General features: G+C 46.1%; 1 protein-coding gene across 1 annotated transcript in view; it reads left to right on the plus strand.

Moving 5' to 3' along the window:
- The window catches only part of POMGNT1 (protein O-linked mannose N-acetylglucosaminyltransferase 1 (beta 1,2-)), a 532,666-nt gene that overhangs the window by 460,502 nt on the left and 54,738 nt on the right, over positions 1 to 17,426 (plus strand). The window contains exons 19-20 of the mRNA XM_069642286.1: positions 12,942 to 13,077; positions 13,751 to 13,860. Of these exons, the coding sequence (XP_069498387.1) occupies positions 12,942 to 13,077; positions 13,751 to 13,860 (246 nt within the window). The remainder of the gene's footprint in view (positions 1 to 12,941; positions 13,078 to 13,750; positions 13,861 to 17,426) is intronic.

The raw sequence follows: 17,426 nt of genomic DNA on the forward strand, positions 1-17,426 counted from the left end.
TCTGTGGCCTTAGTCGTGGGGACAAGAGGGAGGACTTCTGGGGACTCCTGCACTGCAATGGGACGGTAACCAACCGCAACCGGCAATCTTCAAACAAGTGGCACTTCGGTGTTTCAGCTCCTTGCGTCTACTGCAAATAGCGGCACTGTGGTTCCTGGCTGTCGAGAAGGGCTTTCCTTGCATCTGGGGTCCCGCACTGTGTTGATGGGGCTCGGGCTCGGTTAGTCCTGCTTCCTGGGAGTCCGGAGGATCTTCCTGGAGCTCTTTGCCAGCTTAAAAGCAACGCACACGATCTGGTGTTCCTCTCCCTGGCTTTTCGGTTCCAGCATGACAGCAGTCGACTACCAGCTTCGAGAGGATATCCAGATGGCTTACTTTGGAGTTGATTGGTCCCACCAACTCAAGGGGAGATGTCGTCCTTGCAGGGGCCCCTCTGTCGATACAGATTTGGAGCTTCAGCACAGCAGCAGGACTTCACCGGGCAAACCAGCGGTCCAGGAGATGCAGCAGGCATCCTCTTCAAGTTCTTCTTTGGATTCCTTCGTCCAGTGGTCGACTTTGCCTTCCAAGCCAAAAAGCCTCGCCTTTTATGCAGATTTCTCCCATTCATTCTAGCCTAGCTGTCAGTCACCCAGCAGGGTGGATGTTCTTGCTGGACAGCCAGCTGGCCAATAATCACCTAAGAGTGCATTCCGGTCTCCTAGGAGACTTGGCACAGTGTGTTTGGGGCACCTCCCTTGCTTCCTGCCCCCGCCAGACACCCTGGAGCCAGAGGTGGGCTTCACTCGTGAATCCAGTCAAAGACAAAACGGGCAAAGGGACCAGACCTGGTTTGGCGCGCAGAGCAGTGGTCGAAGTGTACCAAAAGAAGTAGTGGAACTATGTCCCCTACTGGCCTGCACCTCTCCCCACAAACCCCATCACCATGCCCCTCCCACACAAAATTCACACCCCAAAACTTGCACCTGCTGTTTAGGGAACCGCTCAGTGCAGTGCACTGAATGTGCACGTTTCAACTTCTTCCTATACTTTTATTTTAAAGCGAAAACATTCCGGAACGGTTTCTTTTTAAAATAAAAGTATGGGAACTGTAACCCTTAATTAAAAGAATTAGAGGAGCACCACTTCGACCACTGGTGCCGAGTAAATCTCAAGAAGGACCTTTCCACAAAGAAATGGCGAAAAAAGAAAACTGGGGCACCCGTGGGTGCCTTACCGTGGCTGCGAACTCAGCCCGTGGTAAAAGCACACAATCGTAGTAAAAAGTAAACCACTGCCACCCGCCATTCATCGAGGAAAGGGTAACATAAACATGTTAGATAAGAAACTAGACAAAGGGGATACTAAGTAACCCCTCCAGCACTCTATTGTAAGATGGTGTGTGCTGGGTCTAGAAAGTTACAAATGGAAGTAAAGTCAATTTCACTTCACCACTCTTGGAAACAGTAGTTTATCCAAGAGAAGGTATTTAAACCTTTGGGAAATCTGAAAACTTCCCTTTGCCACTGCACTGAAGGTGCTGTGTGACACACTATAAAAGATGATGCCTATGGAGTTTCAGACTCCACAACCAAAAGAAACGTTAAAATACATGAGAGAGTGGGAAAAAGTGTCTCGCTCTCTCCAGGTAAAAAATTCAAGTCCTCAAAATCCCGCAAAGTTGCTGGGGGTCTCTAAGGTAGAGAGGAATTGGCACATTTTGGAGATTTCTCCCTAACAGCACGCATAGCTCAAGAACTTGGGCTTCAAGTCTGAGACAGGCATCCCTTATTAACAAGCCAGTATAGGAGACTAACTTGTTTGGGAAGGCAGTGGATGATACCTTGGAAACAGCGAAGGAGGAGCATGAGCCCTTAAAGTACCTAAACCAAATTACGGCAAGACCATATCAACCGCGAAGGGGCAGCTCTCGCTGTTCCTTTCACAGGAAATCCTTCCCACGTTCCCCCTAACCAGTACTGAACAGGGAGTGCACCATGGTCCTCCGGACAAGGAGCAACTGCCACGGTCAATATCAACAAAGGGGACAAGGCTGAGGCAAAGGAAGGGGTAGAAACTCCACCCCAAGAGGCTCTTGGGCCTCAGCTCAAAAATGACTCGCCAGTTTGTGTCCCCTACCATGCCTTCCCGGTTGGGGGACGAATAACATATTTTCTGATGCTTGTTAATCTGCTTAGATTCACATGCTGTGCATATGGTCCGACATCCAGTGGTAACCGCGGAGTGCTGCGTCTTGTCTTTCGGGGACCGAAAAGGGGACGTCGGAATAGGCGTGTCTGTAACACTATCCCTATCATGACGTGAAGTGTACCCAAAATCCCTCAGATTTTTTTTTTCCGCCCAGATAACTGGTCGCCCTATAGCGGAGCTCTTACTAGAGACATTATTTATCTTTACCGAATTATCGGTTATTCCCTGTTAAGTCACTTCGGCCACATGAACATCTTCGACAAAGGCTACGGGGGATTTGTCTACGGCTGTGGATTTCGGCGCCTAAGATCCGGCAGCTGGATTTTCCACGTGGTCGGGCCTTCTGGCCGACCTATACAGTAGGGAGAGTGGGTTCGGGGTGGCCATATTGTCGGTATGTCTTTTCTCCTTTCCCCTCTTTTCCCTTTGGTCTGGTCATCCTTCCCTTTAGCTATGGAAAGGACTCCTTTTAGATTCTGCCCTAATTGTAGGGTTAGATATCCTTGGAAGGACGAACACACGACTTGTAACGCCTGTCTCCCCCAGAGCACGATGAGAAGCGATGTGCGGCCTGCAAACTCCTTCGGCCTAAGACCCTTAAGGATCACTGTGTAAAGCGGTGGGCCGCGTACGGTATGTCGCGGGTGGAACCCCCTTCCCCCACCGCCACACCCGCTGAAAGTGACAGGGGTACCTCGGATGACCAAACATCCGTTGCGGATGTTATAGACCTCAAGGCATACTTTTCTAGGTCCGACACGCCCATCCCCGACCCTTTATGGCCTGACTCTGGTCTTGCTACAGGGACAACACCCGGCAACGGGGGCGTACAAGCGCAGCATACTAAGCAAACAACCCCTACACAATTTTCGACGTCTTTGTTGAACAAAAAAAAAGGTGAAAGCGCCAACAGGGCCGCCGAAAACTTCACCGGTTCCCTTGGATCGTTCATATCCAAAGCCTTCCCCGCATCCGCAGCAGCATCTTGTGACTGGGCAATCTAAATCAAGTAAGGGCACTGCTCCAAAAACTTTACGCGTCGAAGCGTGGAAATCTCACGCTTCAACGGTCCTGAAGGCCACAGTAGGCCCGAAAAGTACGGCTAAGCCTCTACCCGAAAACCCAACCGCTAGGCCCTATAGCGCCGCGGAAGGTGCTACACCTGCCGATAAACCATCAGAACCTCTGTCTCACGCCGACTATCGAAAGCAGCATCGGAAGAATTACTGCGGTGTTGGGTCTTATCCCAGTTCCGCCTAAAGTTATGGGACAAGCCGCAGAAAAGGTTTTGACGGATTGGGATTCCGATTCTTACGATGAGTACGCAGATAGTCAAGAGCCTCTTTCCGACACCTTAAGAGACTCTTTTCGGCGCCGTAGGGCAGAGAACACCGGCCTTCCACCCATAGGCCCGTTTGGGTCCACTAAATGGACTACACAGAAGTTCGAGGGATGTATGGATCGGCTGGAGATGATTATCAGTTTTTCTGATCTTCCTCCCCCGAAAAGGGCTCGGGTAGACCCTAACTTCCAAATTCAAGAAGATCAGTCTTCTACCTTTCAGCAGGAAGACGTTGTCCACATGGACTCGTATAGGGACATTTATAATGAAGAAGAACCTTCAATCCTACAAAGGTATGAGGAAGAACAGGATACTACGGACAACTGGGAAGAAACCCAGCAGGAACTTCAAGACCCACAGACACTGCAAGATCAGGACACTGACGTTTTGTGTCTGGATTCTCCTCCGTCCCCCCCGGCTCACCAGGCCTCTCCTGTACATGACCAAATGGCATTCAACTCCATGTTGAAAAAAGCAGCTGAATACTTTAAAATGTCCACTCAAGAGGCTGTGCCTGAGCAGGATTTTGTAGAGGATATCCTTAAGGAGAAACCTCCATCTAGCCAGGCCATCCCCCTCCTTAATTCTATTAAGAGAAGGGTAGGCCCTTTATTGGTGTCACCTGCTCAAACCTGGGGCGGTGAACCCAAGAGTCGAAAAATTATTCCGCCCCTCCCGACTAAGGACACGCCGTCCCAGATTCATTGGTAGTGACTACCCCTCTGAAAAGGGCAAGGGTACCCCTTGCCACAGGGGAATCACCCCCGGACAAGGAATCCAAGTGGCTCTATGCCCTTGTCAAACGTGTCACATCAGCGGCCGCATATACTACGCGGATTGCTAATAATACAACACTATTGGCAAGCTATGCAGACGCTCAATCGAACTTGCTCCAGGAAGGCCTCCTAGAGGTTCCTGAACCCGCCAAATCAAAACTTCTCTCCATTGTAACGGAGGGAAGACAAGTTAACCAGCATGTCATCAAAAACACTTTGGACACTGCAGAAACTGCAGGCAGGTCCCTAGCCCAAGGGACCCTACTGAAAAGATACGCGTGGCTGCATACATCGGGGTTCAAACCTGAAACCTAGGCCTCCCTCATTAATAAACCCATTGAGGAGTCTAACCTCTTCGGGAAAGAGGTGGATAAGGCTTTGGAAACAGCCAAGGAGGAGCATGAGACTCTAAAGTCTCTGCAACAAATTACGCAGAAACCCTCCTCCCAGAGGGGTACTAACTCTCGGTGGCCCTTTCGAGGGCAAGCCTGTGCTGGTCAAAACAACTACGGCACGGGTAACTTCAACACAGGACAAACATCTAGAAGCCCCACTTACTACCCTTCAAGGGGTCAGAAACGCAGCAAAGGCAGAGGTAGAGGCCCCAATCCCAGAGGAGCCACAGCCTCTGGTCAGAAATGACCACCAAATCCAGGACCCCTCTCATGTCACCCCAGTCGGGGGGCAATTAACATCTTTCCTCATGGCATGGGGGGGTATAACTTCAGACCAGTGGGTCATAAAAACGGTTGCCCACGGGTACTGCATGGAATTCGCCTGACCTCCACAATTCAGACCGCCGCGCTCACGGCGCCTTTCACCGGACCACCTGGAGATCCTGAATCAAGAGGTGGAAACACTGCTGGGAAAGGACGCCATAGAAGCCGTCCCTATTCTTCATGTAAACAAGGGTATTTATTCAGTGTACTTCCTTGTACCCAAAAAGGATCTCACCATGCGCCCTATTCTAGACCTGCGCCCAGCAACAAGTTTCTAAACCCCAGAAGTTTTGCATGTTAACACTGCAGGAGGTTATCCCATTGCTGAAACAGGGGGACTACATGGCAACATTGGACATGAAAGATGCATACTTTCATATTTCAATGTTGCCAGCGCACAAGAAATATCTAAGGTTTGTGATCCAGGACAGGCATTGCCAATTCAAGGTACTCCGCTTCGGCATCGCCTCGGCGCCAAGTGTGTTTACCAAAGTCCTGGCAGTGGCGGCAGCACACCTGCGCAGACTATCAGTCCCAGTTTACCCTTACATCGACGCTTGTTTTTCGAACACCCAAAAAACAGTAGATCTCCTCTTCAGTCTGGGTTTCTCAATCAACGAAAATAAATCCAGTTTAGTCCCCATTCAAATAAAACAATTTCTGGGAGCTCTAATTCGGACGGTCTCGTCTTCCCCTCCAACGGGAGGGTTCAGAACATGCTTTTTCGATCCCTCAATACGTAGCCAGTCAGGAGGTGACGGTGTGCGAAGCCATGTGCTTGCTAGGTATGATGGCGTCGTGCATAAACTTGTTTCCCCACGTGCGGCTGTGCATGCGTCCCATGCAAGAGTGGCTCAATAGCCAGTGGTGTCAGGCCAATGGACAATGGGAAGATCTGTTAGTTGTCTCGCCAGCCCTTGTTCTCTCTCTGCAGTGGTGGTCAAAAGAAAACCTCTTGAAGGGGATGACCTTCACCACCCCTGCAGTGGAAGCCACTCTCGCTGCAGACGCATCTTTCACAGGGTGGGGAGCTCATCTGCTTCAACAGACAGCGCACAGAGTTTGGTCTCCTCAAGTAGCGCCCAACCATATAAACCTACTGGAGCTATTAGCGGTGTTCAAGGCTTTGAAAGCCTTTCAGGTGCAACTGCAAGGCAATACAGTGCTGATTCTATTGGACAGCACTCCAGCTATGTATTACCTGAACAAACAGGGGGGCACTCACTCTCCAGGGCTATCCAAGCTGTCCCAAAACATTTGGATACAGGCCCTCAAACACAAGATGTTTTTGTTGTCCCAACATGTTCAAGGGGAACTCAATCTTCTGGCAGACTTACTCAGCAGAGATTTTCCTCTGCCAGAAGAATACGAATGGCGGCTACACGAAGACATTGTGTCCAACGTCTTCGCAGAATGGGGCTTCCCAGAGATCGACTTGTTTGCAACGAAGGAGAATGCCCAATGCCAAGACTACGCCTCCAGGTTCCCCCAGAACCTATCCAAGGGTAACGGTCTCTGGATAAAATGGTCAGGGAAATTTGTCTACGCTTTTCCCCCGACTCCCCTTCTCAACAAGATGGTGCACAAGATGCACCAGGAACCAGTTACCATGATACTGGTGGCCCCCATGTGGGCCCACCAACCCTGGTTCGCTCACCTGATGGAAATGTCCCTCTCCCCACCAATGAGACTACCTTGCCCGTACAACATGTTGTCTCAGGACAGGGGGGAGACGCTACACCCATGCCCAAAAACTCTGAATTTAGCAGCTTGGCTCCTGAGGTTATAGTTTGGACACCTGCAACTCCCTCAGAGGTGCATGGACATACTCAGGGAGGCGAGAAAACCAAATACACGTTATTGCTATGCCAGCAAATGGAAACGTTTTGTCATCTGGTGCAATTCCAAGAGCGTAAATCCCATCGATTGTTCACTGACACACATTGTGCTGTATCTAACCCATCTGTTGGACACTGGGTTAGTCTTCAATTCCCTAAAGGTTCATCTGGCTGCTCTGTCAGCCTACACCACATCACAACAAAAGGTGTTATGGTGGAAAATACTGGTGACTAAAGCCTTTATGGAAGGTGTTAAGAGGATTTATCCTCCCATTTCTCACCCAGCCCCTGGATGGGATCTGAATGTGGTTTTGACCAGTCTCATGGGAGCTCCCTTTGAGCCTATGCATAAAGCAAGTCTGAAAGACCTGACTTATAAAACAGCCTTCCTAGTGGCTATCACTTTTATCAGAAGGGTTAGCGAACTACAGGCTCTTTCGGTTCTAGACCCCTTTGTTGCAGTCCACAAAGATAAGGTAGTTCTGCGCACACATCCCAGATTTGCGCCTAAATTCATCTCAAAGTTCCATGTCAACCAATCAATCGAACTACCCACTTTCTTCCAGAACTCTACTAACATGGCCGAAAGAAGCCTACACACACTGGATGTGCGCAGGGCAGTCCTGTTCTACCTGGAAAGAACTAAACCACTGAGGAAGACAAAACAGTTCTTCGTTTCAGTGGCAGCTGGTAGAGAAGGGGATCCTGTCTCTAAATCAGCTATCTGAAGGTGGATTGTCAAATGCATCACACTGTTGCTAAGAGAGAACTGCCCTTCAAGCCGAAAGCACATTCTATTCGAGGCACAGGGGCATCCATAGCATTCATTGCAAATGTTCCCCTTGAGTCCATTTGCAAAGCGGCAACCTGGAGTTCTGTACACACCTTTTACAAAACACTATTGCCTAGACACTCCTTCTAGGTCTGATTCTCAGGTGGGACAAGCAGTACTAAGACATCTTTTCTCTACTGTTCCTTCTCACAACCCACCTCCGACTCCGGGTACTGCTCGCTAGTCTATGCACCGCATGTGATTCTAAGCAGATTAACAAGCATCAGAAGACATGCATTACTTACCGTAATAGCATTTCTGATGATTGTATCTGCTTGGATTCACATGCGCCCTCCCGGCTCGGGGTGGAAGGAACATAGATTTCTTACTACTTTCTCTCTTTATGTACTCACTCACTATAGCATTGGGCTCCCTCATGGCAGAAAAAATACAATCGGAGGGACCTCGGCGCGTGAGGGATTTTGGGTACACTACACGTCACAATAGAGATAGTGTTACAGACACGCCTATGCCGACGTCCCCTTTCGGTCCCCGAAAGACGAGATGCAATACTCTGCGGTTACCACTGGATGTCGGACCATATGGACAGCATGTGAATCTAAGCAGATACAATCATCAGAAATGCTGTTACGGTAAGTAATGCATGTCTTCTTCATGCATGGGAGGAGATCACCACAGACCAGTGGCTGCTCAAGACAGTCTCCAACGGTTACTTTATCGAGTTCAGCCAGCCACCTCGATACCCACTACCAAAATCCAGATGCCTATCACCAGAACACGTGAAAATTCTGTTACAAGAGGTGGAGACCCTTCAAGAAAAGAGCATGATAGAAGTTGTCCCCATTCTACAGGTAAACACGGGTATTAATTCAGTGTACTACGGTGTACCCAAAAAAGGATCTCACCATGCGCCCTGTTGTGCCCAGCGAATACGTTTGTCAAGCCTCAAAACGACGACACTGCAGGAAGTAATCCCTCTGCTAACACAGGGGGATAACATGGCAACATTGCACTTGAAAGATGCAAACTTTCATATTTCAATGTTGCCAGCGCACAGAAAGCACCTAAGGTTCATGATAGAGGACAAACTCCATCAGTTAAAGGTCCTTCCCTTTGGCATTGCCTCAGCCCCAAGGGTATTTACAAAGTTACTGGCGATAGTAGCTGCTCACCTGCGCAGGCAATCCATTCGTCTATCCTTACCTCGACGACTGGCTAATAACGGGATTTGTACGAAATATGCCTATCAAATACTCAGAAGATGGTAGATCTGCTATTCAACCTGGCATTCTCAATCAACGAGAAAAATTCCATCTTGTGCCCCAGTCAAACAATTTCTGGGGGCTCTAATTCGGACTGAAGATGGGCTCGTCTTTCCCTCCAATGAGAGGGTTCAAAACATGCTGTTCCAGATCCTTTACTAATGTAGCCAATCGTGAGGTGACATGCGCAACGCCATGCGACTGTTGGGGATGATGGCCTCCTGCATTTAGTCCCACGCGCACGTTTGCGCATGCGCCCCATGCAAGAGTGGCTCTCAAGGCATTGGTGTCAGGCAGCAGGCAATGGACGATCTAGTGCTTGTCTCTGCGGCCCTCGTTCTTTCTCTGCAGTGGTGGTCAAGGGAAGACCATCATTATCCCGCTGTAGAAGCCACTCTCACCACGGACGCATCTCTCATGAGGTGGGGAGCTCACAGCCTTCATCAGACAGCGTACAGCTTTTGGTCCCCAGCGGTAGCATCCATCCACATAAACCTGTTGGTATTACTAGCAGTATTCAAAGCCCTGAAGGCCTTTCAAACACCTACCAGGAGAGACGGTCCTAGTCCTCACGGACAGCACCACAACCATGTACTACCTGAACAAGAAAAGGGCACTCACCCTACAGGGCTATCCAAACTGTCTCAGAACATAAGGAAATGTGCTCTCAAACACAAGATGTTCCTCCTGTCTCAACACATTCCCGGTGAACTCAATCTTCTGGCAGACGTGCTCAGCATAGACTTCCCACTACCCATAGAGTAAGAGTCGCAATTGCACCAAGACATTGTTCTCAACATCTTGGCAGACTGGGGCTTCCCAGATATTTACCTGTTCGCAACTCTGGCGAATGCACAATGCCCAGATTATGCCTCCAGGTACCCTCAGAACCGCTCCCAAGGGTGCGGGGGGCGGTCTCTGGATAACATGGTCTGGGAAATTTGTTTATGCTCCCCATCCCCCCACGACTCAACAAGATAGTGCACAAGATGCACCAGGAACCAGTCACGATGATCCTAGTGGGCCCGCCAACTATGGTTCTCTCATCTGATGGCAATGTCAGTCTCCCCTGCGAGGAAACTACCATGCCCGTACAACATGCTATCACAGGACAAGGGGGAAACACTACATCCATGCCCGCAAACTCTGGCTCCTGAGGTAATAGAGTTCGGACACCTCCAACTTCCTCAGAGATGCACAGACATACTTGGAGAAGCAAGAAAGCCAAACACCAGACATTGCTACTCCAATAAATGGAAGTGCTTCGTCATCTGGTGCCATTCCAAGAGCATCAATCCCATAGATTGCTCCCCAACACATATTGTCCTATACCTGACTCATCTACTAGACTCAGGTCTGGTTTTTAATTCCCTGAAGGTACACTTAGCTGCACTTTCTGCTTATATACTACGTCCCAGAAAAAGGTTTTGTGGTGGAATATACCAGTTATCAAGGCTTTTATGGAAGGGGTTAAAAGACTTCATCCCCCAATTTCAAACCCAGCTCCCGGATGGGACCTGACCGTGGTTCTCACAAGACTAATGGGACCTCCATTTGAACCTATGCATAACGCAAGTCTTAAAGCACTCACTTACAAGACCGCCTTCCTGGTGGCAGTCACCTCAATAAAAAGAGTTGGTGAACTTCAGGCCCTTTCAGTTCTAGACCCATTTGTCACAATTCACATAGATAAGGTGGTTCTGCGCACTCGGCCACAGTTTGCCCCTAAATTAATTTCAAAATTCCCCATGAACCAGTTAATAGAATTATCCACCTTCTTCCAGAACTCCACTGACGTGGCAGAACAAAGCCTCCACACACTTGATGTGAGGAGAGCGGTCGTATATTATATGGAAAAGACTAAACCACTAAGGAAAACAGTTTTTCGTGTCAGTGATGGTAGAGAAGGGGACCTTGTCTCTAAATCAGCCATTTCAAAGTGAATTGTAAATTGCATCACACTATGCTACACTTTTGCAAAGAGAGATCTGCCCTTCAAGCCTATAGTACACCCTACTCGGGGCACTGGGGCTTCCATAGCATTCATTGCAAATGTTCCTCTCAAGTCCATTTGTAAGGCAGCAACCTGGAGTTCTGTAAACACCTTTTACAAAACCCTACTGCCTAGATACTCGCTGTAGGTCTGATTCTCAGGTGGGACAAGCAGTACTACGACATCTCTTTACTACTGTTCCTTCACACATCCCACCACCATTTCTGGGTACCGCTTGCTTGTCTATGCACAGCATGTGATTCTAAGATTCACAAGCATCAGAAGACATGCATTACTTACCGTAATAGCATTTCTGATGATTGCATCTGCTTAGATTCACATGCGCCCACCCTTCCTCACCTCTTAGAGTAGAAGGAACATAGACCTCTTACTCCTTTCTCTCTCTGTACTCACGATAGTCATAGGCTCCCTCACAGCAGAAAAAATACTACCAGAGGGACCTTGACGCATGAGGGATTTTGGGTACACTACACGTCATGTTAGGGATCGTGTTACAAGCACGCCCATGTCGACGTTTAGATCATCGAAAGACTAGATACAATACTCTGCGATTACCACTAGATGTTGGACGGTATGCACAGCATGTGAATCTAAGCAGATACAATCATCAGAAATGCTATTACGGTAAGTAATGTATGTCATATGCAAAGAGCCAACATGTTAGTTCACAAACTGAGGTGATACTTATTAATAACATTTGTTTGTTGCGCAATGAAGTGGTGTAGTAAATAGCAGCCTTTTAAAATTCTTTCTTAATTAAATTGTCCGATGATTCCTTGGTAGTTCATATTATTATATGCATAATATTGTAGTTGCCGCTGGTTTCCCAAACAAGTTTAAAGCACACGGGACACCAGTGCTTGCTACACATTGCAATAATTAAGGAAATTGCTACAATACTTTAGGCATGGATAACAAGAATAGAAAGAGTTGAAGTGGCTGTTGTCTACTACACTACGCAAGCGTTAATGCGTGTATAACCTGATTAGACTTCGGACTTGATAAAGCCTGTTTGAGCGAAACCCGTGGATATGGAGTCTGCTTTGTGATAAGAATATATCACTTTATTGAGTCAATTGAATGAGTCAATTAAATGTAACATTGTACTGTATTGAGCTAATCAAAATGGATGCATTAGAGTAACCGTGAACAATATGTGTACGTACAGAAACGGGAGTCAGCTTGTGAAGTAACAATTTGGCTCTTTGCATATCTATGCATTACTAGATGTGTTTAAAAAACAAAGTATTTTATTTGGTTTCTCTTAAGATGGGGGCATTATTGCAATAATAATCGTGTACTATTAATGTGCATGCTGTAAACTAGATTTACCCTGTGAAGCAACCAAGCCATACTTGGTGAATGACCTACATACCTAAACTTGGATAATGATAGTTATTGTAAGCTAACTTGCTCTGGGGCCAACTACATTTTGCAAGTTTTATTGTGTATTCTATAAATAACATGGTTGACTTAAGTTACTGTTTTAATTGCCACATGGTTAAACTAAAATTGATGTATTATAAGCATGCACTAGGTGTAATGTAAAAGCAAATGGTTTAAAAAATGAAAGCATTTTCCATTGTTGTAGCGCTCTCTTTCGTCAGTTAAATAGCGTTTTACAGCCAGAAAAAGGTCATACTCGAGGGTCTTGTTGAAAGAAAATCCTGCCTGGACATTACATTGTTGATTTGTGCCTGCTTCGGAAGACGGAATGTTCAGAATGTAGTCAATAGCAGCAGTTATTGACGGCACTCTTAACAGACTGCCTGGCTATCAATAATGAGCTCCATGTACTAATATGTTGGATTGGCTTTCTAATAAATGTGATGAAATAGTTGGTCCTGATTTCTACATGGGGTGGGTGAACAATATATTGAGTCTACGCAGTAAAAGAAACAAGAGAATGGCTGTGAAGCCTTCTACGTTTCATCTTGTCCATCACTAATTGCGCTGTCTCCTTTTTCAGTGGTATATGTTCATGAGGGTATCTTTTTTATTTTGTAGCGAGGCAGAGATTTTGGATCACACCAAAAACCCTTGTGAAGATTCCTTTATCCCTGACACAGAGGGAAAAACATACGTGATGTACATCAGAATGGACCAAGAAGCCGATTTCACCACCTGGACTCAGCTTGCGAAGGTGCTTAGGCCAATCAAATATCTGCTTCTGCACCATGTTCCTTACACGTGAAGGTTCCTTACACATGAGCCTTTCGAAGCCATGTTGCATTTGTGAATTTAATGGAACCAGCAATTTGCTCCTGTAATTCTTATTTTAATGTTTGTGATCCTACGAGCAACAGTGTAAAACAATGCTCTCTGGACAAACTGTCAAATATTTTAGTTGGTTATTTCAGAAAAATAGATTGTATGCACAAAACAATAACTACATTTTCAGAGATGTGGATGATTTGTCCTTTATGGAACACACCGGTGGAGCAATAAGCAGTTTGTAAGCGGTGTCATTGCACCAAAGTCTGTTCTATGTGACTGTCCGTCTGAAAACATCTTTATCAATAATGCTTTTGGATTTTATTTTTTAAGGTCACTCCTCTTCCCCCTTTGCCTTTATGGGGATGGAGCCATTCCCCTTTACCTTCCTGTTATCTCACCTCTTACCTGCTGCCTTTATTTAATATTATTACTTCCTAAAACCTTCCACCCTTACACCTTTGTGCGATGTTTTTTGGGACAAAGATCTTCTTTAAACAAATGTTTTTCAGTAAGTGTTTTCGCAGACAACCCACATTCCTGAGAAGCAAATGTTGAGTTGATTATTGCAATGGTCATTTTTTCCCTTTCCAATTTCACAGTGCCTCCATATCTGGGACTTGGACGTCCGAGGGAATCACAGAGGGTTGTGGCGTCTGTTCAGAAAGAAAAATCGCTTCCTCGTCATTGGAGTACCCTCCTCTCCTTATTCGTGAGTCTCGTGCTGAAAGAATACAGACTCATGCCAAATGCATTTGAACCCTGACCTTATGCAAGATGTGCACTGAGAATGTAGTGCATTTGATGGGTCTACAGTTTCAGTGCTTTAAATGGAAGAGCTTACACTGTTGTCAAGAGCTTTTATATTTTATTTTTAAAAGGCAAATGTTTGGTTATTGATCTTATTGTGTGTGTAGAAGTCCTCCAGTGGCAACTACTTATTATAGCACTCAAATACCCAATATACAGTAGCCTCAGTTGTACTTATGTTTTTTATACGCATTTGAGTATCATAGTAAACCTATCACAGATTTATTTTTCATTTATCTTTCTAGGATGAATGAAAACTGCATCATCTGTACTGGGAATAGAAATTTAAATAGTGGGCTTGTGTAGATTTCAACACTGATGCATTAAAAGGTTGGTCTGTATACAAGCCCACATTTGTGCTTCACTTTTGAGGCAACTTCTTAAATTGTCTACTTTGCTGCTGGCTGAAAGGCATACTAATGTATTTCTATGGGCATGTTTCTATATTCCTGAAATATGTCTCCATGTAGATGTTCCCCAGAAGGTTTTCAGACCTGAAACTTTGTAGCATCTCCCCATTTTGCAAAAGTCTCTTCTACATCACAGCCCAGTGTCTTCTCCATCTCGCTGCATGGGGCGCGTTGTAATAGCACGATTAGCCGTAGTGCTAGGCCTCGAGTTACTTTATTCCATGTCGTTAAATGGGATTCAAATTAATGCTTTAAGTACTTTCGGTCTTGTTTACTTTTATTCTTTCTCATATTGTGGCCCTTTAACTACTGATATAAACCAATAATCCTTTTCTTGCCTTAATCCTCGTTGACTAGAAGCAGACCTGGTGTTTTTGTTTTTTTTGAGTAGGTTGACATCCCCCCCCACCACTCATTCCTGTAGGCTCTCCTTGCCCTCACCACGTTAATGCAAGCATAGCATCATTACCCCTACCACCTTTCTCGTTAAGCAGATGTTCCATTACCCATCTTTTCCCTTCTCTTAAGACCCTCCTCACCCATTCACGCACAAGTGTTTTCAACTTCCCCACTCTGAGTCTCACCTCAAACACTCATCCACTCAGTTTCCCCTTAGAACTACATTTCTGTATCTCGCTGCCTCACTACCGGTGTAGTTCTGCCAAGTGTGTGTGTGTGTGTGTGTGTGTGTGTGTGTGTGTGTGTACTTTTGCACTCCCCAAGCTGACAGAAAGAACCTTTACGAAAATGGTTTCATTATGTATTGCAAAATATAAATGCCAGAGCGATGAACTAGACTAAGGCAGGGTCATGTCACTACTTCTGTCGTTTATTGCAAATGTGTTCTGTTAACTAATAGCATTTAAACAACCTTGGTAAATTTGATTAAGTATGCCAATGATTGGTCTCCAACCTTAGACTTTGCTGTTATCGCATAGACCAGCGATCATATATACAAGAATTCATCAATATGCCAAAGTATGCCTGAAGGCCCCTACACCAATAAGTCATGCAAACGTTTAGAATGAATGCCATATTGGGTTGCAGTCTATTAACATCTCATGACACTTCCTTGACAGGTGACCAGCAATATGTAATGTAACATTTTAGATTCGGTACCTTTGTCCCACAAATAGTTTGAAATATCAGCCGCAGTATGTATCCAGAATTCTTGAAACTGCCACCAAGTGTTCAAAGTGTGATCCCATGAGGATCTCTGTTCTAGTGTCATACTTATAGGTTGGTGCAAGATATGAAGCAACTGGCGCGTTTATTCCCCCATCGCTTCTTCTAGACTCCTAGTATGTGTTCACAATGGTGCAGCGACCAAGTCATCTTCCTGCGGCATCCAGGAAGACTTCAAAAGAAAGTGAGAACCTGTAGTGCATGCATCGCTTTGCTCCACCTATCTCCAACCTCCTCCTACAGTGCCCATCAGCTCCTCTTCCACAGAATATTTCCTTCACACTGGAGACTGGCCTTGTGTTTCAGTGGCTCATGCTTTGCTCTTTAGATTGATTTCAGTTTGCCAAATCCAGGATATCTTTTTTTGTACTAATGATTTTCATGGCTTGATCCCCTTGGATGTGTGAGATAAGGTTAGGGGAACCCTCTTTTTTGAAGGGGGCTTGACTCCAGAGGGTTACGTTAAAACTGTAGAGCGACAATAGAGTCAAAAACTACCCTTGTCATTAACGCTCTGGTAGTCTTCTATAGTAAGCAGTGGAGCTGAGGTAGCGTATGTCAGTTAGCTCTTCCAAGGAACACGAGGGAGTTAAATTGTTTACAAACATAAAAAATGCAATTTATTGATTTCTCAAAAACAAATGTTTAAAAAGGCGGCATTTGCCATTTTAGGCACAGGAAAGAACATTGTATACAAATCTCAAGTGGTTATGCATATCGGTGGGTTAGTACAACTGAAGTGACTGTAGTTTCATGTGTTGCTAAAACATGAGGCAACACGTAAACACTGTCGACGCACATGAATCGGGTGTTTCTAGTACGGTGAGTGGATTGAGCTGCCAGCGGTTGAAGAGATGGAAAACTGCTGGGAGTTGCACCGGACTGTCTTCAGGACTGGGAAATCTTGGAGCACAATGATGGTAGAAGAGTGCCAGGCACCTACAGGTATTAAAATGGGGGAGGGGGTATTAATACATAAAAGATTTTTAGAGTGTGTTCACAAGGAGACACTGCAAAAAGAAAACATACCTAGGGTAGTGGGAGCGACATGGCTAACCGTTGTTACGAGGCCAGTTGTAGAATATATCTCTGGCGAAAGGTTGTGGTCCTTGGGATGGACAGGAGGTCTCTGCAACAATTTAGAAGAGCCCAATGTAATTGGTGTTTATGCGAATGAATGAATAGATCGTGGATAATTCGCTGTTTTACCTGGTGGGGCTGGAACGGGATCCAGGTAAGATAAGATGAGAGTACAGAATTAAGCCGTGGTATACTGTGGAGGAGGGGTAAGCAAAGTGTGGAATTAATCGTAGAGAAACTGTGCTGCAGAGGTAAGCAAGTGTACTGGCATGCTGGTAAGGTAAGTAAAAATAGGTGCGAGTATATTAACAAGCTGGTGCATTGAAAGGTTCTGGGTATGGATTTGGAGGCACCTTGTGTGTGACCCGGTTGGTTCGAGGCAGCTGGAGAAACCCGTACAAGTGGTGTTGCATACGTGATTTTTCAAAAGTGCCATTTTTTAAAAGACCGTGCGGGAGGGGCTTGTAATAAGAGGCTGCCGTCATGTGGATTGAATAAAGGACAAGGCAAGCTACGGGTGTAGGTGCCTACTTAGTACCGCAAAAGACTGAATCTAAATCTGACAATGGTTTCGAGGAATATGAGTAGGGGGTGGGGGATGTAAGTTAGTAAACATGTTTCTTCCCCTCCATCTTCCATAGGGTTACATGGGTGTAAAGTCCTGTCCCCGTCTCTCTCATTCCTGACTTAGTTTGGTGGTGATCTGGTCAAGGAGCTCCTCCTGGGCTTAATCTACTCTAGTGGGATTTAGGGAGCTAACGGCCTGAACATTCCTTAACCTTTTGGAACTCTG

Source organism: Ambystoma mexicanum, chromosome 1q (assembly GCF_040938575.1).
Source record: "Ambystoma mexicanum isolate Mex_15411 chromosome 1q, UKY_AmexF1_1, whole genome shotgun sequence".
NCBI classification, from domain to species: Eukaryota; Metazoa; Chordata; class Amphibia; order Caudata; family Ambystomatidae; genus Ambystoma; species Ambystoma mexicanum.